The following is a 25,983-nucleotide window of genomic DNA, read 5'->3' on the forward strand; positions in this document are numbered from 1 at the left end:
GCAGACCAGAAATCTCCATTCCTAACACTGACTGATCAAGTATAGAATCCAATGTTCCAGGGGAGTTGGTTCTGTACTAAGTAGAGATTTTATCAAATGAGAGACAGAGAAAGAATGTCAAACTTTTAAGTTCTAAAGAAACAAAAATAAAGACAGACTTGAGTATAAACACTAGAAAAACTGCACAGCTCTCTAGCAGGTATGCCTGCCAAGTTAAAAAGAAACCAGACAGGTTCCAATTGAGTGAATGCTTTCACTACTGACAGTGCCAAACCCAAATAACCCAAATAATCCCCTTGTAACCAAACTAGTAAAGGCAAAATGCGTATCTTGTGAAATTCATAGTCATATTTCAGTTTTTCATATAAATGTAGAATTCTTTTTCCATATGTTTATTTTCATATTATTTAACTGATTATTCTTATACCATTTTATATCACTCAGCTGTTTTTATATCATTTTACTGCATATCATTTTATATCATTTAGATTCTCCCTTTTACTTTTCTTACTTTTGAAAGTTAACTTTATACTTCCAGTACTCAAAATAAATGCAAATATTTATATATATATATATATATATGCTGAAATATTGCTCATGTTTACTTTTTATAATATTTGAAGAAAAAAGTAATAGTATAAACAACATTGCAATGATTCTCCAAAGGCATCATTTCAGGTAGTTTTTATTTTCTTCTTTACATTTCTAAATTTTTTTCCAATTTTTCTATAATTATGTATTAGTCAAATTTTTTTAAAACTTAAGTTATTCCTAGGAAAATATAGAATATAGTAGCTCTCTTAACACCAGAAGTTTCTGGAATAGTACATAGTAGGTTCTGGAATAGCACAGAGTAGGTGCTCAAGATTGCTGGGAGAAATATCAATAATCTCAGATATGCAGATATCTGAGATATGCCATACCACCCTTATGGCAGAAAGTGAAGAACTAAAGAGCCTCTTGATGAAAGTGAAAGAGGAGAGTGAAAAAGCTGCCTTAAAAGTCAACATTCAGAAAGCTAAGATCATGGCATCTGGTCGCACCACTTCATGGCAAATAGATGGGGAAACAATGGAAACAGTGAGAGACTTTATTTTCTTGGGCTCCAAAATCACTGCAGATGATGACTGCAGCCATGAAATTAGAAGACATTGCTCCTTGGAAGGAAAGCTATGACCAACCTAGACACCACATTAAAAAGCAGAGACATTACTTTGCTAACAAAGGTCCGTCTAGTCAAGGTTATGGTTTTTCCAGTAGCCATGTATGGATGTGAGAGTTGGGCTATAAAGGATGCTGAGCTCCAAAGAACTGATGCTTTTGAACTATGGTGCTGGAGAAGACTCATGAGAGTCCCTTGGACTGCAAGGAGATCTAACCAGTCCATCCTAAAGGAGATCAGTCCTGAATATTCATTGGAAGGACAGATGCTGAAGCTGAAACTCCAGCAATTAGGCCACCTGATGCGAAGAACTGACTCATTGGAAAAGACCCTGATGCTGGTTAAGATAGAAGGAAGGAGGAGAAGGGGACAACAGAGGATGAGATGGTTGGATGGCATCACCATCTCGACGGATATGAGTTTGAGTAAACTCCGGGAGTTGGTGATGGACAGGGAAGCCTGGTACGCTGCAGTCCATGGGGTTGCAAAGAATCAGACATGACTGAGTAACTGAACTGAATTGAGGTCCTCAAGAAATACCATCTGAATGAATGGATGAAGTTCCTTGGCAAATCAATTCTTGTGTGAAGACAAAGCACGGATTTACTTAATAGTAGTTCCATAATACAAAAAAAGAAGACATAACACGTAAAATATAATTACCTAATTAACTTACAATGAAACTGTAAGAATTTAGAAGATTAACGTTTAGAAACTGATGGGTTTTGAATTATGTCTAAATCCATCTATGTGTCACATTTTAATAGCAGATTTTGCCTGTGGGAGAGGAGACAGCGTTAACTTTTTCTGGAAAAAAAGCATACAAGTACATTTGATGTCAATCTACAATAGATAATTCTAGGACAATACACTAAAAGCAACAGGAAAACACTATGACTTTTCCTTCCTGCAAATGTCACTGTAAAAAATAAAAATAAAAAAAGATGTAATGATCCATCACAGCAAAGTAAAAAAAAAATCTCCCTTGGCCCATTTATTGGTAAGGCTAACAATCATAAAGTAACGGTCATGGGGACTTAACATTTAGTTGAACTTCAAATAAAGAAATGAACATTTAACTTTCTGACTGGCTGCCTAATATCTGCTCTTCCAACATATTAAACATTACCCCCCTCCTAGAAAATAAGACAGAGATAATAAACAATCAGAAAACAAAATAATGGCCAAAAGAAATGTCTTGACAACACAAAAGTAGACTGGGTTGAGCACTTAAGATTGTAAGAATTACTAAGGTACAAAAGCAGAAAACAAGCCTCTACCTAAGGACCCTTGAAGCTGTAGGTGAGGATGAAATTTAAGGGTTTCCTTAAAGCCATTACTAGAGGTAGCCATCTTACTTTTTTGTTTTCCTGGAAGAGTTTAAGTTTTCATTAACAAGCCACTAAATTCAGTATGAGGATCCAAGCCTTTGTCATCATCCGTCCCTTTCTGTTGTCCTTAGGATTTTTTCCATGTGTCCTTCAAATCACAGAACAGCAGCAATGTCCACTAGGTACAGAACTTTAGAATGAGTGAATAACTGACTTCATCAGCTCTAGCATCAAGGGCTTCATACCAGCTTTCCCAATAATGCTTCTATCAATAATACTGAGAATGATGTAACAGAACACCTTCTAAAATCAAGAGGCCTTTACATCTGCAACCAAGGCCTTTCTCAAGTCGGGGCTAATAACTGAGTTGACAGGTTTCCTATAGTTCATTCAAAATGAACCTTGGAGGAATTTTTTTTTTTTTTTTTAGAAATTAGAAAAGATCTATATGGATCATGAGCAGAGAGCAATATTTTTAAAATCTGTGTATGCATTAAAAATCCCAAAGTAATAGACAGGAGAGTTCACAAAACACTAAAGCAGGATAGAATTTTGGACAGAATCTAATAGATAGTCAGTTTTATGGAAAATGCCTCAGCCCAAAGTCACAAAACTGTTAAGCTGTTGAAAGCCTGGGGATCTTGACCCCAAAGACAGTTGTCTTTTAACCAAAGCAAAATGAAGCTGGGGCAGTGAAAATTTAGATTAAATAGCTTAATCTATGACAGAGGGAAAAATAAATGATACCTGACCCCACCCTAATCCCTTCTCTCTTTTGTTATTTTCTAAATGCACTACTCTTAAGTTTGCACCTGACCCAAAGAAGCAGTATTTTTTTCCTTTCTTGAAACAGCACATCATGTAATGTAATGTCTACTTGCCTAAATGCAAAGATGTGGTCCTGAATTAAAAATATATATATACTTTACAGAAGCACTCAACAAATCCTTAGTGATGGGTACAAACTCCTGATAATTAAATCTTAAAACCCTTTGGGATTCCTCCCTTACAGACCCATAAACTGCAATATTCTTTCCAGAAGTACATTATCTTTTTACTGTGGTTTAAATTTTGGCTCCATTGTTAAGGTTTTTTTAAACTTTTATTTAAAAAAACTACATGTAAAATTGTCATTGTAACCATTTTTCAGTGAACAGTTCAGTATTATTAAAGGCACCCATAATGTTGTGGAACCATCACCACCATCCAGCTCTAGAACTGTTTTCATCTTCCCCAAAGGAAACTCTGTACTCATTAAACAATAACTCCTCACTCTTTCTTTTCCTAACCCCTGGCAAACACCATTCTACTTTATGTCTCTATGGATTTGACTACTCTAGGTATTTCTTAAAAATTAAATTACACAGTATTGTAATTTCTGTGAACTGGCTTGTTTTACTTCACGTAATGTCTTCAAGGTTCACCCATGTTGAAACATGTCAGAATTTCCTTCCTTTTTAAGTCCGAATAATATTCCACTGCATATAAATAGTCCATCTTATCCATTCATCCATGAATGGACACCTGGGTTGCTTTCCCCTTTGAGCTATTTGTGAATAATGTTGTGATGAAGCGAGTATACAAATATCTCTTCAAGTCTCTGCTTTCAATTCTTTGGGGTACACACTCTGAAACAGAATTGGTTGATAATGTGGTAACTCTATGTTTAAAATTTTGAGGAACTGTGATACTATTTTCATAGCAGCCACACCATTTTACATTCCTACAAGCAGTACACAAGAGTTTCAATTTATCCACATCTTCACCAATACTTATTTTCTGATTTAAAAAAAAAAAAAAATAGTAGCCATTCTAACTTTTATCCTTTTCGGGACTCCACCTTTTCTGCTAACTCTCCCTTTAGCAAACTTTAGAAACTTCCATGTAGCTTTGTTGGCCTTTGAAGTTCCTTTAAAACAGGGCAGCAAGTTCAGAAATTTTCACTGCCCATCTGACGTGGATGAATCCTCTCGTAGCCTCCTGACTGGTAAATCCTTGGGGATTACGTTGTACGCAATTTCACTTGTTCATTGATTCTATTTAATACAAAAAAATCTGTCATTGGATTAAACAAAAATAGCCATTCTAATGGGCATTGAATACTATCTCATTGTGCTCTGGATCTGCATTTCCCTACTGAACTGTGATGCTGAGCACTGTGGTAGTGTGCTTATTGGTCATTTGGATATCTTCTTTGGAGAAATGTCTACTCAAGCTCTTTGTCCATCTTCCTCTGAAGGTGTTTTTGGCTTCATCCAAAAACACTTCCATCTATATACAATTGTAAATGCTGAGGCTCTTCAGTTTAATGGTTATTTGGAACATGAGAATCATGTTTATGTCTTGGGGTCCCTTGAACATAAGCTGTAGAAATTAAGAATATATGATCTAGAAGTTTTCAGGTGTCATAAAGTTGTATGTGTGTGTGCTCAGTCACTAAGTCATGTCCAACTCTCAGCACCCTATGGACTGTAGCCCACCAGGCTCCTCTGTCCGTGGAATTTTTCAGACAAGAATACCAGAGTGCCAGTTTCTCCTCCAGGAGATCTTCCCAACCCAGGCATCAAACCCATGTCTCCTGTGTATAAGTAGCTTAAGACCTCTTTATTCTTGCCTTTTTACTACTGACCCAGTAAAATAAGTGACTTAGCAGCAGCAGCGGCAGTAAAATAACAACCTTAGGAAAAGCAATAAGGCATTGTGGCCTACCATGTGGTTACGAGTCCAGATTTTTGCCAAAAACCAGTTCTATATGACTTGCAAGTTGACCAGCATCTCTGGGGTGCTGGACCTGCAATAACTTCTAAGGTATTTTTCACCTCTAAATCACACAAGACAAAGATAACCACACATTCTTTAAAATAATGGGATACAGAGAATGATTCTCAGATCAGCAGTCATAAAGCATTTTTTACATATTTCTCTGAAACCAAATATTAGAGTAACACAGATACTACATTCATTGGTCAAAGTCCTCCCCATTTATGCATGTCAATGTGTGAGCCATTGTTTATCTACTGTGAGGGAGGTATAGTAAACTTTGGTTCCTTTGCCCTGAGAGATTTTTCTTAAACTAAATCTAAATAAAAGTTAATTACAGAGTTAAAAGCAAAATCTGAACAATTCTGGTTAAAGAGAGTCTGGAGGCTTCAGAGAACTCCATGAAGCTTTACTTGAGTGACTTTTCTATGACTTCCAAAGCCTGTTTTTTTAAATTGACGCCTAGAGATGGAGCACAGCATCTCCACACAGTATATTCATGGGCCTTCACGACCTGCCTGAGCCCAAGAGCAAGAGAACAAATAAACTAAAGTCTTGGGAAGAAGAATGGGTAATACAACAAATAGGAATTTATTACCATTTTGCATAATTTGGAATATCATTGCTGCCAATCATGCCCTGTCCTAAGTATTTTACATCATTTAATTTCCAAAATGAACACAGGAGATAGGTATTTTCTACTTCTTAAGCTGGGGTAACTGAGAGACAGAGAGGTTAAGAAACTTGTCCAAGGTCACACAGCTACAGGTGATAGTATTGGGCTTGGAAGCCAGCAGAGTGGCAGCAAATCCCTGACTCTGAATATTTTTACCTTCTATAGCCTTGTTTGGAGGACACAGCCTGGCTAAGCCCACTCTGACACAGCCCCTGCATCATTCCTACAAGCCACTTTCCAAAATATGGATACTTCGAGTGCCGATGTGTTGGATGCAAAGATAGACCAATCAGCCTCAGAATCAGAGGAAGCCCCACCGAGTGAAAGAGGTGAGAAGGAAGGGGCAGGCCTCACACCCACAAAGCATCTCAAATTTAGAATCATGCATCACTCGGCTGTCATAGAAAAACCCCAATGAGGCTGAAAGATAGAGACATTCTTTGTATGGCTATCAGCCTGTGTCCCATTACCAGTTCATGATCCTGGCATATACAGTGAATCAATATATTTTTACAAATTCTTAAAATACTTTGCAAATGGAACAATGGAAGTGCACAACATTTTATGAACACTGCATGTATTATCTTGTTAAACATAAGGCTTGAAAGAGTGTCACAATATTTATAGCCTTGTTTGGACACTTCTTCATTTTGTCACGTGCCAGTGGCTTTAGAATATGGAAGTGGCCTGGACTTCACACTCTCTCTGCCCCGCAGGCTCTGACCCTTGGTGACTCTCATTGTGAGCAAGACTGTGCTGAGCAAGTCAGAGAAAAAACAGAGACGACACCACGGCGTAGTGGTTGGCATCACTCCGTGTCTCACACTCTGTTCCTTGTTTCGTCCCTGTGACTCGTTTTCTGTTCTGCACTGTTTAGTTCACAGCCTAGGAGCAGAGACCACACCCATCAGTACTGAGTTTGCTAACAAAGAGGCAAAAAGAACAAAAGGCTGGGCTTGCTGCTTCTCAGACATCACCTAATTCTGAAACTGAATCTACTTGTAAGGTAACATTTAAACCATCCCTGGCCTCTCTCTAGGCCACAATAATCAGGGGCATGTGGCCAGGGCTGATTTTCCAGTGACACTACCAAATACTGGGGGAAGCCCAGGTGGCTCAGTGGTAAAGAATCCACTTGCAATGCAGGAGGTGTAGGTTCAATACCTGGGTCAGGAAAATCCCCTGGAGGAGGGCATGGCAACCCTCTGGTTTTCCAATGACCCTACCAAATATCACAAACAAAATTCTCACTGATCATGGAAACAGCCACCATTTGCAAAATATGTAGTTTCGTGTTTCAAATGTAGTTATACTTTGATCAAAACGAGGCTAGTACACTAAACGAAAAATATTATAAGGGTCCTAAGGCTGTATAGGAGATATCAGGCTGACAATAATAACAAAGAACCAATCTTTATTTTGAAAGAATGAAATTTGGCTTTTGACTCGGACTTTTGTACTTTTAATTCTTTCTACCAATAGGATAGACAGAGTTAGAACAATACCATTGATTCTGAAAGTCAGTATCAATGTTCTATAAACCAGAACCTATGGTTTTCTAGAACTATGAGTTCTGCAAAACTTATGAGACTCTTTTGCACTGCAACAGTCATTGGTTCTCCTTGATTGGTAAATTCCAGCCGTGGCCTCCAGTGTAGGACACATTGTCTTTGACAGGAAGAGTTTGAAGGAACTAATTGTTGGGGAAACCATTCCAGGTTGATTTTGGGTATAATCCAAAGGAAACAAAGAGACTGGGTTAAATTTTAGACAGACTCAAGTAATGATTCTTTAGGGTCTGACTCACAGATAACAATTACTTTCTCTCATAGTTTATGAACTAACTTCAAATTCCTAAGGACTGAGGTAGAAATGAACCTAATATGAATGTTGCATATATTGTAAAACCAACCTAGCATTTGAACCTTGTAAGAAAAACTAAGGCAATGGGTCCTTGTCAATTAAAATCTAAAATGCTCAAAATTCCACAGCAAATAACCCAAGTACAGAAACCATTCTTATCTATACATTACTCCACATTCCATAGAACATAATACCACCACAATGAACTTTGTCATGAGCTAGGTTAATCGGTTAAATTAGGAATGTAAGTAATATGTGTACATGCGTGCTAAGTCGCTTTAGTAGTGTCAGACTCTTTGTGACCCTATGGACTGCAGCTCGCCAGACTCCTCTGTCCACGGGATTCTGCAGGTAAGAAAACCAGAGTGGGTTGCCGTGCCCTCCTCCAGGGGATCTTCCCAACCCAGGGATCGAACCTGCGTCTTTTGTGTCTCCTGCATTGGCAGGCAGTTCTTTAACACTAGTGCTATATGGGAAGCCCTGTAAGTAATATATTGTATGATAAATCTCCAGGACAGAGAGTGGATGATTTTTTTTCCATTCCCACGCATTTGAAAAAACTACTTCAGCTGGTCACTTGTCAGCAGCAAATCAACATATCCAATGGCCCTTTTTTGAGCAAAGCCAAGCATGAACATGTAGCGTTGCTAAGAGAAGCAGGAAATGTGAGCAGCCACAAGCCATCACAATCAAGATAATCACCAGCAGTAAACAGACAGTGAGTGTTCATCTGAGGCCATGGAAAGATGCACCATAATACTTACATTAACGACTGAGCTGTAAGGATAGTAAACAACAGGGATTCCAACACAGACCTGACTGTAAAGCCTAAGGTCTTCCCATCATCCACACAATTGAAGGCAATCTACATATATGGACAATGGAGACAGGATTGCTGTTACACTACACACGTCTTTGGAGCCTCTGTTCAATGGATACATGACACTAGAATCAACAGTACTGTAGACTGCTCACAAATGACTACATGCCATCCCCCAACCTGGCAATTAAAATAGCCCATAGGCAGCGTGATTACTCCTCTGCAGAAGGCACGTTCCAGTCAACACGATGTGGTATGGTCAGAGGACAAGATGGTTGGAATGACAACTAGAACACGGCTCCAGGATCTACTCTACAGTAGCCTGCCTGAAGAAGGCTGTCTTCACAGCAGTGCCTGCTTACAGTCCTCAAAAACAGAAGACAACTTGGAAGAATTTGTGAACACATCTCCAGGGGCAAAGGTGTCCCATCTGGCCTCTTTGAGTGTCTGCTGCTGACTTCTTTACCCAAGGGCAGACAGATGCAAGAGCTATGAGTCAGATGACACTGGAGACACTGGCGCTGGTGCACCAACTCTTGCTGCTCTGGTCCTAAGATCCCCACAAAATCTTCTGATCATCTTCTAACTTACCTGGGAGTCTTTCCTCCAAGGAGACGTGAACCTGCTGACCAACTAATATGAACGCAGTATTCTATATGACAATTTTATTTATTGATAAAAATGGCCCACTGCATGGCAGGCAAAATGCTGGGCACGTTTATATGCATTAATTCACATACCAAGGCAATGTACCAACATTGAGGACAATAATAATAAGTTACATTGCTGACACTTAGAAGACTTTCCTGGAGTTAGCAAGCTATAGATGGCAGGGCTAGGTATTGAATTCACGTAGAACTCTATAGCTTGACAAGAAATGCCCAATGTCTAGGGATAATTTGGAAGAAAAAGGGGTATTGGTAGACTTCCTAAAAAATATTTTGGATTTATGAGCATTGCTCTAAGGAAAAAGTCCAGAAATTTTAGCAGATTTTTGAAAGGATTCTTATCCCAGAAATTTTTAAAAACCATCAGTGGCTTTGAAGACGACATTATTTAACGGTCACAGTTTCAGTCACAGGGAAATAGTTTACATCTATTTTGATTGCCAACAGAGTAATTTCAGGGCTAATTACAATGATAGTGAATCTGGCCTTCTGCTCAAATCTCATTGTATTTAGGGCCTTTTCCTATTCTTATGTGATGTGAGTAAGGATGGGCAGTATTAATAAATAAATATGCACTGGCTAGAGTACACCTATTCTTTACCTGGTGGCTTCCAGCTCCCTACACAGCTCAGGGAACACCACAGTGTACCCAGGGCTGGCCTGGCCCATCTTAGGGTCATAGCAATTAGTCATGTGCAGAGAGGGCTGAAGATGGACTTAACATCTTCAATTTTGAGCACTTGTTTCTTTTTTCATTAGATCTACCAAATAGCATGAAATTTTTTTAGGGGAGGATGCAAAAAATATTTGGGGGTCACTGTTGCAGGAAATAACCATTCTTTACATCACCTGGTAGAGAAATAGGCAATGAAAGAAAAGCACACTCTGTTTTCTCATTTCTTTCCCTTGCCCAACATTTTAAGTAGTTACTTCAAATTCAGAAATCTAACCTAATTTTAGCAATGTATAACTACAAAATAAACTATAAAATCTCTGGCACCCATAAATAAATATGGCAGTTGGTGATAAAATTGATGTTTAATTGTAGATCTTTCAAGGATGTTACCAAAAAAATACCACCCCAAGGTGCTTTGGTCTGTTATGTCTCAAAAAAATTGGAAAGAAAAAAAGATGCTTTGTAAAGAAAAGTTCTTTTCCACTTGCGATTATCTTATTTCACAGTTAATTAAAACGAATTTATGTCTTTTTTTTTTTTGGTCACTCTTTCAAGGCCCAATTTTTAGCTTCCATACCCAATACTCTAGCACAGAATATAATTATAAGTTGGAAGGATATTATGGAAGCACTCATGTTATAAATATTTGCTAAAAATGTAATGATTATTATAGTTAGTTTTTCCTTAGAAAATGACCACAGATGTTAACTAGACTTATTACAGTGATCATTTCACAGTTTATACATATACTGAATCATTATGCTATAGACCTAAAACTAATATATTATTGTATGTCAGTTATATTTCAAAAAAAAATTATAGCAATTTGGCACTGCTCCAACAACCAAGCTCATGATCAGGAGGTTCATCTCAATAAAGAGGAAATGAAAAAAATTACAAAAGATAGATTCAAGTTTTTCTGAGATATGGGCGTGGTTGTTCAACTTACCTCATATGAAAGAAAATGAACATAAAACTTTAAATTTCACTTTAAAATCTTTCTGAACAACAACAACAAAAAAGCCAGACCTTTCTGGATTGTCCTCCTGACAAATGACAGAAAGAAAATCTCCGTCATTCAACATCCTCCACCAAATACCTCCACTTTTTCTAAGGGACTAGGTTTCTAGGACGTTTCAGTATGTGTGTGTGTATGTGCCCCAAACCCATTCCCACAGGCAGCCACACCAATCTGCTTGCAGGAACTGAAATACATCTTATTAGGATCCATCTCACACCCCAGCTCCTCCTTCCTCCCCCATGCCTGAAATACACTCTTCACCAAACCAAGCCTATAACAAACCTTTGCAGAATCTCCCATAAAATTTACACTTCCCCATACACTTTGTCCTTTCCCAACTACATCTCTATTTTCAACATACTTTAAAGAAACCCATACTTTAGGGTAGCATGCAACTTGCTTTATTTATACATTTTCCCTCCCTGTGGAATCAGAAGCATAATCATTTCTATTTCTTCTCTCTTAATCATCTCCAATTCCAAGTATAGGACACAGTTGGTATTCAGGAAATATGTACCTCCAGAAAAATAATAATGCTGTGTTTCTTCACACTTGACTTGATTGAAGCCCAAACTGCTCTTACTCCTGTACCTAAAACACACACATAAACTGATGGGCCAGCAGTGCAATGACTCCATACACAGTGACACGAACTCTGTTGGTACAGCTGCTGCATCTTCATGGTATATGACAACTCCACCTGCAGGCTGCACTTAAGACAAGCCCAGATCCTGATCATCAGCAACACAAGAACATATGGATCAACGATTCAGAATAAGGCCTGCCTTGCTTCTGAATCTGACACATGCAGAAAATAATGTATACTCGGTTTGGGGAGACAAACAATTTTCTTGTAGCTGATACAAACTGTGAGAGCCAAAAAGGATTTTTTAGATTCTTTCTCAGGCCCATGCTCACCTCATGTAACAGCTGAGAACTGGCCCCAGAGAGTTAGGTAATCTGGGAAATAAAGGTCATGGTTACTGGCAAGGCAGGGTACAGGACCAAATTCCCTTGTCTTCCACTCCAACAGTCCTTCGAAGTACCATGCTCTTCTGTCTTTCTAGTGATGTTTGCCTAATGTTTCCATGAAAAGAAGATGTGGTACATATATACAATGGAATATTACTCAGCCATTAAAAAGAATGAAATAATACCATTTGCAGCAACATGGATGGACCTAGAGATTGCCATACTGAGTGAAGTAAGTCAGAGAAGGAGAAATATTGTATGATATCCCTTATATGTGGAATCTAACAATAAATGATACAAATGAACTTACAAAACAGAAAGAGACTCACAGACTTAGAGAACAAACTTATGGTTGTAGGGGGGAGGGGGGAGGGATAGTTAAGGAGTTTAGGATTGACAGGTACATGCTGCTACATTTAAAATGGATAACTAACAAGGACTTACTGTATAGTACACAGAACTCTGATCAAAGTTATGTGGCAGCTTGGATGGAAGGGGAGTTTGGGGGAAAATGGATACATGTATATGTATGGCTGAGTCCCTTCTCTGTTCATCTGAAACTATCACAACATTGTTCATAGGCTATCAGTTCAGTTCAGTCGCTCAGTCGTGTCCGACTCTTTACAACCTCATGAATTGCAGCACACCAGGCCTCTCTGTCCATCACCAACTCCCGCAGTCTACCCAAACCCATGTCCATCGAATTGGTGATGACATCCAACCATCTCATCCTCTGTCGTCCCCTTCTCCTCCTGCTCCCAATCCCACCCAGCATCAGGGTCTTTTCCATAGGCTATACCCCAATACAAAATAAAAATTAAAAAAGAATAAGCTTTCATTTTCAAAACATTCATTAAAGTGATGGAGAAAGGTAACAGCAGATGGTTTCTTAAAGATACACAAGGAAATTAGCCCACTCAGAGACAAAATATTAATACATACACACACACATCCCTTGCAACACACTTGCAACTTCAGTAACACTGTTTCTTGGCTGCTAAGGCGGCAAGTCACCTCCAAAACCATGCAGTTGAGTGAGATGAGGTTCCTCCTCACTCTGGACAAGCCTCAAGCTACTTTTGACCCATTTCCCTAAATATTTAAGGAAGATATTAATATTTTTTAACTCTAAAATAAAAAGTTGATCCGTTTTCATTTTCTGGAAAGTCCCTATGTGAGAAACGTCATTCTGATAATACCGGATAAAGAATTTCTTAGCAGGGGTGACTAGAGGGCAGAGTTAGAGATGGGACAATCAATAAGAAACCAGTTTGTTGTGGCAGACCTTCAGCAAGCCCTCCTCCAGGACTTCAATTTCCTAATACTACCTTTCTGTGTTGTCTCCTTATTAACCCCTTCCCACTCACATACGTACCAGATATACACAGTCTTCCTGAAAAGCTAATGGCACGGTTACCTGCTTTTCCAGCCTCAGCCCCACACCTGTCTCTCCCATGATCCCGTCCCCTATCCTCCTCCACAGAATTCCTGCAGCAATTATGTAATCTGAATGACATACTTCAGAGCTTAATTATCTACTCCCATATTCATCTAGGTTTGCTATGCATGTGAGAAATTTCTTCCCAACACCACAAGTTCCTTGGAATCAAGAAAGAGATACTGGCAGGGTTTTCTTTTCTAATAACCTCCCCAGTTAAGAACATAAGGATTAATGAACGAAGAAGGAAAAAAAAAAAAAACCTCTGAAAAGTGATTCATGTATTCTTTTTCCATTTATTATTTCCTCTAGACAGGGTAATCAACTTAGGGTCTATCAACAATACCTGTCAGTAGCTAAATTTTGTCTTACAGTCGATATGTTCCTAATTAGATTCTCTCCTGAAGTCTCTCGGAGAGGTAGACTGGCCTTTGGTTCTGTTTCAAATCATTCAAGGAGAAAAAACATCCTAGAAACAGGGAGGAGAATGTCCAAGCAATTTTCAATATGACTTTGAAGTTGAATGAAACATTAACAACTCGGTACCCTATTCATATTTCATAGTGAGGCTTATTTGATCTTTCTTAATGTGAATTTTTTTGTGGTCAGGAACAACTTTGTTCGCAGACTATCATTATGCTAAACTCAGCACCCTGCATCGTAATGACCACTTAAACGTTTATTAAGGACCATCTTTTTTCTCCCTACTGCAGCCTACTCAACACTCATTAAAAGTCTGTCCCCAGGGCCTTTCTACCTTGACAACCACGTCAACAGTTGTGAACAAAATTTAAGGATGGGAGATGGTACAACCATCACATTTTTTGAAAGTTCGAGTTCAATCTGAGAGACAGACCTGCCTTGTTATACAGTCAAGCCTCCCTCTTTCCCTTTAGTTTTGGCAAAGACTGTCAACACAGGCTAGATTTTCTGAATTCTTAAGGTATCCATATCTTGAGGCCTAACAGACTTATAAAGTAGGACTCATACTCAGGGCACTTGGAATTGAGAACCTGTCTTCTTATAAAGAAACTGAGGGCAAGTACTTATTTCAGACACATACACTGAATTTGGAATCACATTTTTTAATATGATATCATTGTACAATCAAGGGTTCCCAGATGGCACTAGTGGTAAAGAACCTGCCTGCCAATGCAGGAGACATAACAGATCCAAGTCCAATCCCTAGGTCAGGAAGACCCCCTGGAGGAGGGTACGGCAACTCACTCCAGTAGCCAGTATTCTTGCCTGGAGAATCCCATGGACAGAAGGGCCTGGGCAGGCTACTGTCCATAGGGGCGCAAAGAGTCGGACACGACTGAAGTGACTGAACACGCACACACGCACAGCCCTTACCTTCTCCCACCTCCCCAATCTCTGCGATCTATTTTTAAGTGTTTCCTTAGTTAGCTTTTTCCTATTTCTCTTAAAAATATCCTGGTTACCACTGATGGAATGTGTGCCAGGATTGGACTGGCTCATTCAATCTTGAGGGAAATTGAGGAAGTGGGACCAGTTACAACAGCAAAGAGCACAGCAACCCAGATTACGAAGCCTGCACACAGGGGCCCAGGGCTGGGTGCCTCAGCACATTCTCCGCCAACCACATCACACCCGTGTCCCACACCTGCCTTCAGAATTGAATGCAGACAGCCTTCCTGAAACGCTGTATGCAGGTCGCCCCCACAGGGAACGTGTAGCTCACCATTTATATAAGCCCAAGGAAGTTCTGACACTTAAACATTTATCTAGTTCAGGCCTCTAGTAGCTTCACCTGCATAAGGAAAAGTTGCTGCCTTGATTTTTTTTAAGGAAGCCAAGGGAAGCTGTGAGTGGGCAGCAGACACTAAAACTGCGGGCTGAACTATTCTGTGATCATCTGAATCTGGTTCCGGGCTTGACTAATCCTTCCTGACTCTTTCAGAGACGGGACTTCTCAATCTTGCTAGGATGTTCCACCAACGCCAACCCGAGATCATCTGACAAACATCTCTGTGCTTTAATGCTTCCGTCTGCTGAAGTGACTGAAAATATTATTTTATTTTATTACCAGAAGTTTTCAGAGTCACTTCAGTGAGAAAAATGGATCACATTATTTCCCCCTCAGCTATTCTCAATTCTCTTTCAAAAGCAAGGGAAAAAGAGGGGTCCTGGGAGCCTGGCCAAGAGCCCAGCTTAAAGAGAAAAGAAGAAAGTGTCTGTGTGTGTGCACACATGTGTGTGTACATGTATGTGTATGTATATGCATGTGTGTGTATTTTAAGGAAATTATTCTCCTTCCATCCCAATTCCAGACACATCCAAGCTTAAGAAGTTATAAAACCCTGGGAAAAATAGAGTTTTGCTGAAGAAGTAATATAAATGGAAATATTTTTGAAGTCATTTTTCATATAATTTAAAAGGTATTACATTCAAATATAAAAAAACTGAAGGATCTAACAGGACACAATAAAAAGTGAATCTTTTTAAAACACCAGATGCTTAAAAGTTCTTCCCCAAAACCATCAGTGTCTCTAGCATACTCTTCTGGAAGTTTTCTGTTTATATGTAGGCATATTTGTGTCCTGATTTTACACAAATGGGGAAATAATGTATAGGTTCTAAGCTGACAAGTGGCACTACACCTGACAATCAGGCAGAGCTGGGAGGGGCTAGAGAAGACATGGCATCCTGTGCCCAGGGCTCCATGGGCATGCGAAAGTGATGTCAGCAGCAGAAGCACTAACCTAAGGATTTACTCTATAGCAGATGCGGGGGCACAGATACGGCTCTGAACTCTCGATCCAGTCAGAACGCATACAGGAAGTGACCAAGCACAGTGTGAGGCAGCTGGACGAACAGCCCCACCACCTCAGGACAAGAAGGGACAGGGTGGCAGGATGTGACGGAGCCACCAAAACCAACACTGCTAGGGTCCGTGTGCCACCTGCCTGGGAAACACCTACAACTGTCACGAAGTAAAAATGAAATGATGACTAACCAATGCTTTGGGAGTATAACTCTCTTCTGTGGGCTTGATACAAAAAACATATTAAAAAAGCTTACAGAACTCCCCTCACCACCACCCCACCCAGAAAGTGGCTTCCAAGAGAGTTTCCGGATTATTCAATACAACTTCTGTGGCCTAGATCCAGGGCTGGTTTCTGTGGACACTGGGGCCATAGGTTCAAAAAGGCACCATCCTTGATTTAACGCTCTGCAGACATCATCTTGAAATTCCCAATACATTCTGAACAAGGGCTCCCACATTTTCATTTTGCACTGAGTGCCACAAATTATGGGCTTCCCAAGTGGCGCCAGTGGTAAAGAACCTGTCTGCCAATACAGGAGACATGAGATGCAGGTTCGATCCCTGGGTCAGGAAGATCCCTTGGCAGAGAGCATGGAGAATCCCCAAGAACAGAGGAATCTGGTGGGCTACAATCCAAAGGATCACAAAGAGTTGGACAAGACTGAGTGACCTGTCACATACACACGCACCACAAATTACATAGCTAGACCTGCCTGGAACATTGCTTGTCATAGGGCAGGTGTTCGATATATTTGTCAAATATACACATGAATGAACTTCCCTGGTGGTCCAGTAGTTAAGACTCTGTGCTTCCAAGGCAGAGTACACGAGTTCAATACCTGGTTAGGGAAGTTCTGCACGTCTTGCAGTGTGGCCCCAAAACGGGAAAAAACTACACACGAGTGAATTAATGGAACCTGAGGTAGGACATGAGTCTACAGATCAAACCACAGCCTCCAGGCCAATTCTGGCTTTCCCACCTGCTTTGGTAAATAAAGCTTTATTAAAACACAATCAAAACCATTTGCTTCTTGTCCATGGCTGCTTTCACTCTGCAACAGAAGGGCTGGGTAATAGGCACAGAGACTATAGGGCCCAGAAAGCCTGAAATATTTACAATCTGGCCCTTTACAGAAAAGACGTTTCAGACATCTGCCTTAGAACACTGTCTCAAATTTCTCTTCCCAAATAACTGTAATAGCAGAAAAGGCAGGTAGGTGTGTGAGACCTGGAGGGTCAGCCTTAAGCAACTGAAGCTTCAATACTCTGGCCACCTGATGCAAAGAGCTGACTTATCATTGGAAAAGATCCTGATTCTGGGAAAGATTGAGGGGAGGAGAAGAGGGAAGCAGAGAATGAAATGGTTAGATAACACCATCAACTCAGCAGACATGAGTTTGAGCAAACTCTGGGAGATAGTGAAGGACAGGGTGGCCTAGCAAGCTGCAGTCCATGAGGTTGTAAGGAGTCAGACATGACTTAGTGACTGAACAACAACAACAAACTAGTCAGAAACAAGCTATTTCTTAGGGTTTTATTTTTAAAGTTTATGTGAATTTTGTATCTTGGACCCAAATACATTGAGCATTGTTTTAATGCAAGAAAAAAGTTGTTTTAATCTACAATGAGCTGGATGGGTTGTTTTTATCTCTAGAAGTCCCCCCTTGACAAGGTGGTTATACAAAGGGCAGATGCACTGCAGTTTGCAGACCACATGTGACCTTAGCTCCTCCTCAATAGGCCCAGCATAGAAGGAATCCTCCTGGAGCATTTCACTGGCCACTGAACCTTGCCACACACTCATCATTTCTTATCAGCCCAGAAGCCCTGCTAGAGAAGATACAACAAGGACATCAAACACAGAATCCCACACACCTGTGTTCTTGACTGAACATAATATAGGTTTATGCTCTATCACACTGAGGGACTAACGAGTGGTCATATTCTTTTTCCCCAGGCAGCTTTCAGAAACCATTTAGAGAGAGCTACTTCAGAGCCCAGTTCTTCCTGTTGGGAAGTTTTCAGACTTTGGACTTTGTGGGAGATTTTTTGAAGGCCAGCTTCCTCATAATGGTCAGCAGCATTTCATTTCTAATCAAAACAATTTTCAGTACCCCCTTTCCACTGTTAAAATTCATAAGTTATTCCATGTTAGCAAGAAGTTCATTTTCTCTAGCTACTCAGAATGCTGGCAAGACAGCTCAGTACACTTCGGAGAGGATTTTAGGGGCATCTGCCTCTGATCTCTACGTGCATTCTTTAACATCACAGGATTTAGGGGCTTCACACCATGGAAAGGGAATTTCTCCTGGGCAAAGAATTCCATCAGAGTAAAACTAGATACACCAGAAAGGGATACTGTAAGAGAGGCAAAGACAGACTCCAGGAAAGAAGGAATCCCAGTGAAGCCTCAGCTCACTGGGAGAACCTCTGTATAGTAACAAGAAAATAAAATTGAAGGAATGATTTATAGAGATGTCAAGGAATGCTAATCTTTGAGGACTCAGGAGGTTTCTTTTTTTTTTTATTTCTATGTAGGATCTTAGTTACCCAACCAGATATTGAACCTGTTTCCCAGGCACTGGGAGCACAGGGTCACAACCACTGGATGCCAGGGAAGTTTCCACAGGAGGTTTCTTTACTTGTGTTAGGGGTTATTTTATCCATTATGTCTTAATCTGTATTAAAATAATTCATGGAACCTGAAAGGACAGATGTTAAAAACAGCTGTGTATTTGCAGCAAATACACAACCAGCTGACCATTTCCTTCCCACTGTTGTTAATAAAATGCTACACAAAAATTGTAAGCTGTTGACAGTATTTGTCACAAAACCAGTCATGGGAATTCAGAAGTAACAATCCCAGTGAGGGGTAAATACAAGTCTCATTGCTGTTGCTGGGACACACATGAGAAGGGCCTATTGCAGATGAACCCTCTTGGGAGAACAGAACATCACAGAGTGTCTATTTCCAAGCCCTCTACCCACAGTAAGTACTAGCCAGTGGTCAGATCACACCTCAGAGGAGCGTAGTTGCTACTGTTAAGAGGCTTCCTCATCCTCAAACTGGTATTTTCTTTAGCTGTAAAAAGCTTTTTTTTTTTCTTTTTTTTTTTCTATGTACCTAGCAGAAGCAGAAGATATTAAGAAGAGGTGGCAAGAATACACAGAAGAACTACACAAAAAAGATCTTCATGACCCAGATAACCACGATGATGTGATCACTCATCTAGAGCCAGACATCCTAAAGTGCAAAGTCAAGTGGGCCTTAGGAAACATCACTATAAACAAAGTTAGTGGAGGTGATGGAAGTCCAGTTGAGCTATTTCAAATCCTAAAAGATGATGCAGTGAAAGTGCTGCACTCAATATGCCAGCAAATTTGGAAACTCAGCAGTGGCCACCGGAATGGAAAAGGTCAGTTTTCACTCCAATCCCAAAGAAAGGAAATGGCAAAGAATGCTCAAACTACCGCACAACTGCACTCATCTCACATGCTGGCAAAGTAATGCTCAAAATTCTCCAAGCCAGGCTTCAAAAGTACGTGAACCTTGAACTTCCAGATGTTCAAGCTGGATTTAGAAAAGGCAGAGGAACCAGAGATCAAATTGCCAACATCCGTTGGATCATAGAAAAAGGAAGAGAATGTCAGAAAAACATCTACTTTTGCTTTATTGACTACGCCAAAACCTTTGTGTGGATCATAACCAACTGTGGAAAATTCTTAAAGAGATGGCAATACCAGACCACCTGACCTGCCTCCTGAGATATTTGTATGCAGGTCAAGAAGCAGGTTAGAACCTGACACGGAACAAGAGACTGGTTCCAAATTGGGAAAGGAGTACATCAAGGCTGTATATTGTCACCCTGCTTATTTAACTTATATGCAGAGTACATCATGAGAAACGCTGGGCTGGAGGAAGCACAAGCTGGAGTCAAGATTGCCGGGAGAAATACCAATAACCTCAGATATGCAGATGACACCACCCTTATGGCAGAAAGCGAAGAAAAACTAAAGAGCCTCTTGATGCAAGTGAAAGAGGAGAGTGAAAAAGTTGGTTTATAACTCAACATTTAAAAACAAAGATCATGGCTTCTGGTCCCATCACTTCATGGCAAACAGATGGGGAAACAATGGAAACAGTGAGAGACTTTATTTTCTTGGGCTCCAAAATCACTGCAGATGGTGATTGCAGCCATGAAATTAGAAGATGCTTGCTCTTTGGAAGAGAAGCTATGACAAACCTAAAGAGTATATTAAAATACAGAGACATTACTTTGCTGACAAAAGTCCGTCTAGTCAAAGCTATGGTTTTTCCAGTGGTTTGTATGGATGTGAGAGTTGGACCATAAAGAAAGCTGAGCACTGAAGAACGATGCTTTTGAACTGTGGTGTTGGGGAAGACTCTTGAGAGTCCCTTGGACTGCAAGGAGATCCAACCAGTCAATCCTAAAGGAAATCAGTCATGAATATTCATTGGAAGGACTGATGCTGAAGCTGAAACTCCAATACTTTGGCCACCTGATGCGAAGAACTGACTCATTGGAAAAGACCCTGATGCTGGGAAAGATTGAAGGCAGAAGGAGAAGGGGATGACAAAGGATGAGATGGTTGGATGGCATCACCAACTTGATGGACATAAGTTTGAGCAAGCTCTGGGAGTTGGTGATGGACAGGGAAGCCTGGTATGCTGCAGTCCACGGGGTCACAAAGAGTAGGATACAACTGAGCAACTGAACTGAACTGATAGTTGCTTTACAGTGTTGTAAAGCGAAAGCGAAGGCTTCCCTCATCGGTCAGTTGGCAAAGAATCCACCTGCAATGCAGGAGACCCCAGTTCAGTTCCTGGGTTGGGACGATCCCCTGGAGAAGGGATAGGCTACCCACTCCAGTATTCTTGGGCTTCCCTTGTGGCTCAGCTGGTAAAGAATCTGCCTGCAATGCGGGAAACCTGGGTTCGATCCCTGGGTTGGGAAGATCTCCTGGAGAAGAGAAAGGCTACCCACAGTATTCTGGCCTGGAGAATTCCATGGAATGTATACGCCATGGGGTTGCAAAAAGTCGGACACAACTGAGCAACTTTCACTTTCACTTTCCAATGTTGTGTTAGTTTCTGCTGTATGACGAAGTGAATCAGCTTTATGCATACATATATCCTCACCCTCTCACTTTCCCGCCCCCATCCCACCCTCTAGATCATTGCTCAGAACCTTGTTGAGCATCCTGAGCTACACAGCAGATTACCACCAGCTATCTGTTTTACACATGGTTGCGCATATATGTCAATCCCATTCTCTCAATTCATCTCATCCTCCCACCCTCTGTGTTCACACATTCATTTTCTACATCTGTCTGTGTACCTATCTATTCCTACCCTGCAAATAGGTTCATCTGTACCATTTTTCTGGATTCCACATATATGTGTTAATATATGATATTTGTTCTTCTTCTGACTTAACTTCACTCTGTATGACAGACTCCAGGTCCATTCACATCTCTACAAATGACGTAATTTCATTCCTTTTAGTGGCTGAGGAATATTCCATTGTATATATGTACCACCAACCAAAACAACAATACATGCAAATTACAATTTATTTAAACCTGAGACAATAAAAATGATACATCGGGTGGGGAGGGGGACTCACAGCAGGGTCTCCAGGTTCAGAGTTAGATATCTCCACCCTTATTCTTGGCAACTCCTTCCCACTGTTCCCACTTCTCTGTAATACAACGAGATTATGATGCACATGGAAGCTTGGAATTACCCTACTTAGGAAAAGGAAGGACTTATTGCTGATTCAAACATGAATTCTGATAAAGGAGTAACTTTACAGTTCAGTTTTGGAAGGTCTCTCTCCAAGTCTAATGCAAAATCACATCAAAAAATCCTTGACTTTTTTTTAACATAAGTCTATTTTACTTTAGATAAATAACATATATTATGAGAATTGGACTTGCAACACAAGAAGGTGCTTACTGATGTTTCAAAAAGGGTCACCATTTGAGATTCTTTCAATGGGTAATTTCCCAATTTTGTTCACAATGTGATGTTAAAAGTTACCTCAACTTTTCAGAAGCATGAGACTACATAAAACAAAGTCCACATGCATTTTTATTAAGGGTGTTCCCAAAGCCTTTCAAACTTCACCCTGTAAATCCTCACCGATATCTGCTTGGTAATGGTGGTAGTCTAAGTCATGTCCAACTCTTTGTGACCCCATGGACTGTAGCCCACCAGGCTCCTCTGTCCAAGGGAAAACAAATACATAAAGGAGCAAAGTTTTTAAATCCTCCTTCTTCCATCAACACTGGCAACCATGCAATAGTAAATTCTCCCCAGTTAAGTGTTTAAGTGCACTGGGCTCACAGCCAGTGGGGATCTCTGAAAACACAATAACCCTAGCTTTATTTCCCAAGGTAGAGATTTCTAAAACAAAGGCAGGGTGTAAAAGTACAAAGTTGATGCAAACAGAACTACCCAGCTATAAGCACTGGCCCTAGATGCAAAGTGTATACAATTTCTGCCCTTGAAATCTAGATCACTGGCCCAGTGGAACCAAGTACCATTTTCTGTGTGTAGGTACCAGCGGGATGCTGTGGGCATCTTCCAGTTTCCTAGCAGCAAGAATCAGGAACAAAGCAGAAGAAAAACAGGGAGTCACAAAGCGATCCTCACTAAAAAGCCTAGAGATGCTGGGCAATGGTGAGGGCCACTTATGCTTCTCTGCCACGTGACAGTAATAAAAGATAGGAAGTGACAGTCACTGAGCACTTACAATGGGCAAAGATGGTCTACCAGCTTTCACTTGCATTCATGCACAGAACCTGCCTGGGACTCTTTTCACTCTTAAAAACTCAGCCCCAAATAATAAAAATAAGGTATTAATTAAGTAAAACAACAAAGCAAAACATGTATATATATTTTTAAAAATTCAGCTCCAAAGACTGTTTATGTAAGTTGTATTGATGTTTACTGTATTGTGAATTTAACTACAGAAAAAATTTAGATACTTATTAATTCACTTAAAAACTATAATCAACCTGTTACACAATTAACAGAAACTCTTTAATGAACAATAACAATATTTTCCAAAGGAAAAAAAAATGAGAAGAATGGCATTGTTTTACATTTTGGCAAATTTTCTTAAAGTCTGGGTCGATAGAAGACAGCTGGACTGGCCCACTGCTTTTGCATTCACTCTGCTGCACTCTCCCAGGTCAGGTTAACCTTGAGAAAATAGCATGTACACTCACGTAGGAATGAACATGTAAAGGGCAAATAATACCTTTGTGCTATTATGAAAAGAGTTTTGGCCTTCTGGACTTCTAAAAAACCTTGGGGACTCCTAAGTGTACCCAGACCAAACTTTGAGAACCACTGCCTTATGAGTTAGGATCAGTTATTATCTCCACTCTATAAATGAGCAAACTGGCATAGAGAGGTCAAGCCATGATCCAAGGACATGTTGCTGGGACAGACCAGAGCAGGTAAAATGCAAAGAGTGTAATACTTTCATTTGGTTGCTTGTTGCAAGAACTAACTGAGATCATGAAAGTAAAGAGTTGAGCATCCTGCTTGGTTATCACAAGCACTCAAAAACATCAATATCTCCCATTGGGAAAGGTCTGATGAAAAACTAGGGAAACTGCACACTTTTTATCAACTCATCATTGACACCAGCAAGAAAAAATAAAACTCCACTGAAAGTGTTGTCCAGACTCGTACCAGCTTTCTGGATGGAAGATTTTTGCAACTCACAAACTTCAGGGCCTCATTCCATTCTTCATGAGGCAAACGATGCAGTGTGCTGCACATATGTCACCGTGTTCCTTGGGAAACCTGAGCAAGCCAGGAGTTGCTCCATTATTTACAGGTTCCTTTTTGCACCATGCTGTATTTACAAGGAACCCTCAACAATCAACAATGGTGCCTCCAGTCTATGCAGCCAAACCTAGGAACCAGCATCTGTGATCTTCTGGACCCGGAGCTCAGCACTCCACTGCCCTCCTTGTCCATCAACTTTTCTAACCCTCGGGGCCTTCCTGCTCCCCGCTGCAGCGGGTACTCAAGAGTGCGGGTCATTTTTGTTCCTCCTTTGATTTGGGAAGTGAGCTTACCTGGGGAAGTGGAACTCAGTGCTGTTCAGTCCACCGCAGGCTCAGAAAAAAAAAAACAAAAAAAAACACTACCCTGAACAGAAGGCAAGAAGGAGAGGCGCTTGAAGCTATTGCTTCCATCAACTGCAACCAGGATCTCTCACCTGGATCACTGCACACTGGTCCCCCTCCACTCCGTTGGAATAAAATCCAAACTCCTTAACTGGGCTTATGAGGATGTCTTATCTGGCACCTGCCTACCTGTCCCACTAGAAGCAAGGGTTCCTCCTTTCTGGCCTTTGCTCTCTCTGCTCCCACTACCTGCAATGCCCCCCCCCTAGGACTTCCAACAGCTCAGATGTCACCTCCTCAGGGAGGCCTTCGCTTCCTGATACTCTTTTATAGCTGCCTCTCCATCCCTTCATCCGGTTGTACTTGAGACTTCAGAGCACTTATTCTCGGAAGTTATCTCGATTTTACTGGTCTATTACTCATCTCCCTCCTTCCACATCCTCCTCCTAGAAGATAAACCGCCAACAGCCAGGGCTCTACCGGGTCCCCACGACGCCTCCGCCGCCTGGCACCGCGCCTGGCACAGACTGAGCGCTCAGCAAAAACGGTCCAATGAATGAAGCAGCGGCGCCCGGTGGCCGCGAGGGACCCGAGCTGGCGTCCCCGGTGTCCCGGGCCGGGGTCGGGATGGAAGGGTGGGGGACCGCGGGGCGCGACGGGGCTGCTCCCTCAGTGGCCGCGCGCCCGGCCCGGCGCAGCAGGTGCTCGGGGAGGGCGCCCGCACACACCCGCCGGAGTCCGCGCCGCCGCCCCGCTCTCCCGCACTCACCATGGTGGCCGGGCCGCCGCCGTCCCCGGACGGCGGGGGACGAGCGCGAGGGACGCGAGGGCGAGACGCGAGCGCTGGAGCCGGCGCGGCTGACAGGTGAGGCGCCCGCCTCAGACCATGGCTGCTTCCCACAATGCCCTCGAAGCGAAAGTTTGCAGACTCCGCCCCGCGCCGCTGCCCTCCCCCCCTCCTGCTCCTCCTGCTCCCACCCTACCGCACTTCCTCCGCCCCCCGCACCTCCCTCCTTCCCCTCCTCCTCGCCCTCCTCCCGCTCTTCCCCTTTTCTCATCCCTTCTCACCCTCTTTTCTCCTCCCCTCTCCTCCCCGCTTCCCGACTCCCTTCTTCCTCCTCCCGCCCCGCCTCGCCCCGCCTCGCCCCGCCTCAGCTGGCCCCGCCCCGCGCCGCGCGGACGACCGTAGGTGCGAATACACCTGCGCGCAGACCTCGGCATCCGGCCTGATCTGCTGTGCGCGGAGCACCCAGAGCTCCGCGGGTTTTGCACTGAGGAACCCTGCGCGGGGAGCGCGGAAGGAACTCCTTTTCTGATTCACCCGCGCCGTGAATGTGATTTCATTCATTCCGCAAAAGTTGATCAGACCCGGCTAAGAGATTTCCCCAGACCCTCGCGGCGGGAAGTGTCACTGGTTGTCTTCTCCTGAACCACGTAAGGGAGGGAGCATTTGGTAGAGCCGGAACCAGAAGCGAAATCTTGCCGCCGAGGTTTTTTGTTTTTTTTTCCATATGTGTGTGTGTGTGTGTGTGTGTGTGTGTGTGTGTGTGTGTGTGTACAATCCAAGAACATAAGTCATTTTAAGCAGACCCGATTTTAACAACTCTCTCCTAAGACTCTGGTATGGACTTCC

At 41.7% G+C, this 25,983-nt stretch overlaps 1 protein-coding gene across 3 annotated transcripts in view; it reads right to left on the bottom strand.

Annotated features, from left to right (window-relative positions):
- AP1S3 (adaptor related protein complex 1 subunit sigma 3) overlaps window positions 1-25,254 on the bottom strand; it is a 72,826-nt gene extending 47,572 nt beyond the window's left edge. For all 3 annotated transcript variants that reach the window (XM_081579637.1, XM_081579638.1, XM_081579636.1), the window contains exon 1: window positions 25,120-25,254. In XM_081579637.1, the coding sequence (XP_081435763.1) occupies window positions 25,120-25,122 (3 nt within the window). In that variant the 5' untranslated portion in view covers window positions 25,123-25,254. The remainder of the gene's footprint in view (window positions 1-25,119) is intronic.
- Between the last annotated feature and the right edge of the window lie 729 nt (window positions 25,255-25,983).

This window comes from Giraffa tippelskirchi, chromosome 3 (assembly GCF_054371585.1).
Source record: "Giraffa tippelskirchi isolate mGirTip1 chromosome 3, T2T-mGirTip1v1.2.pri, whole genome shotgun sequence".
NCBI lineage: Eukaryota > Metazoa > Chordata > Mammalia > Artiodactyla > Giraffidae > Giraffa > Giraffa tippelskirchi.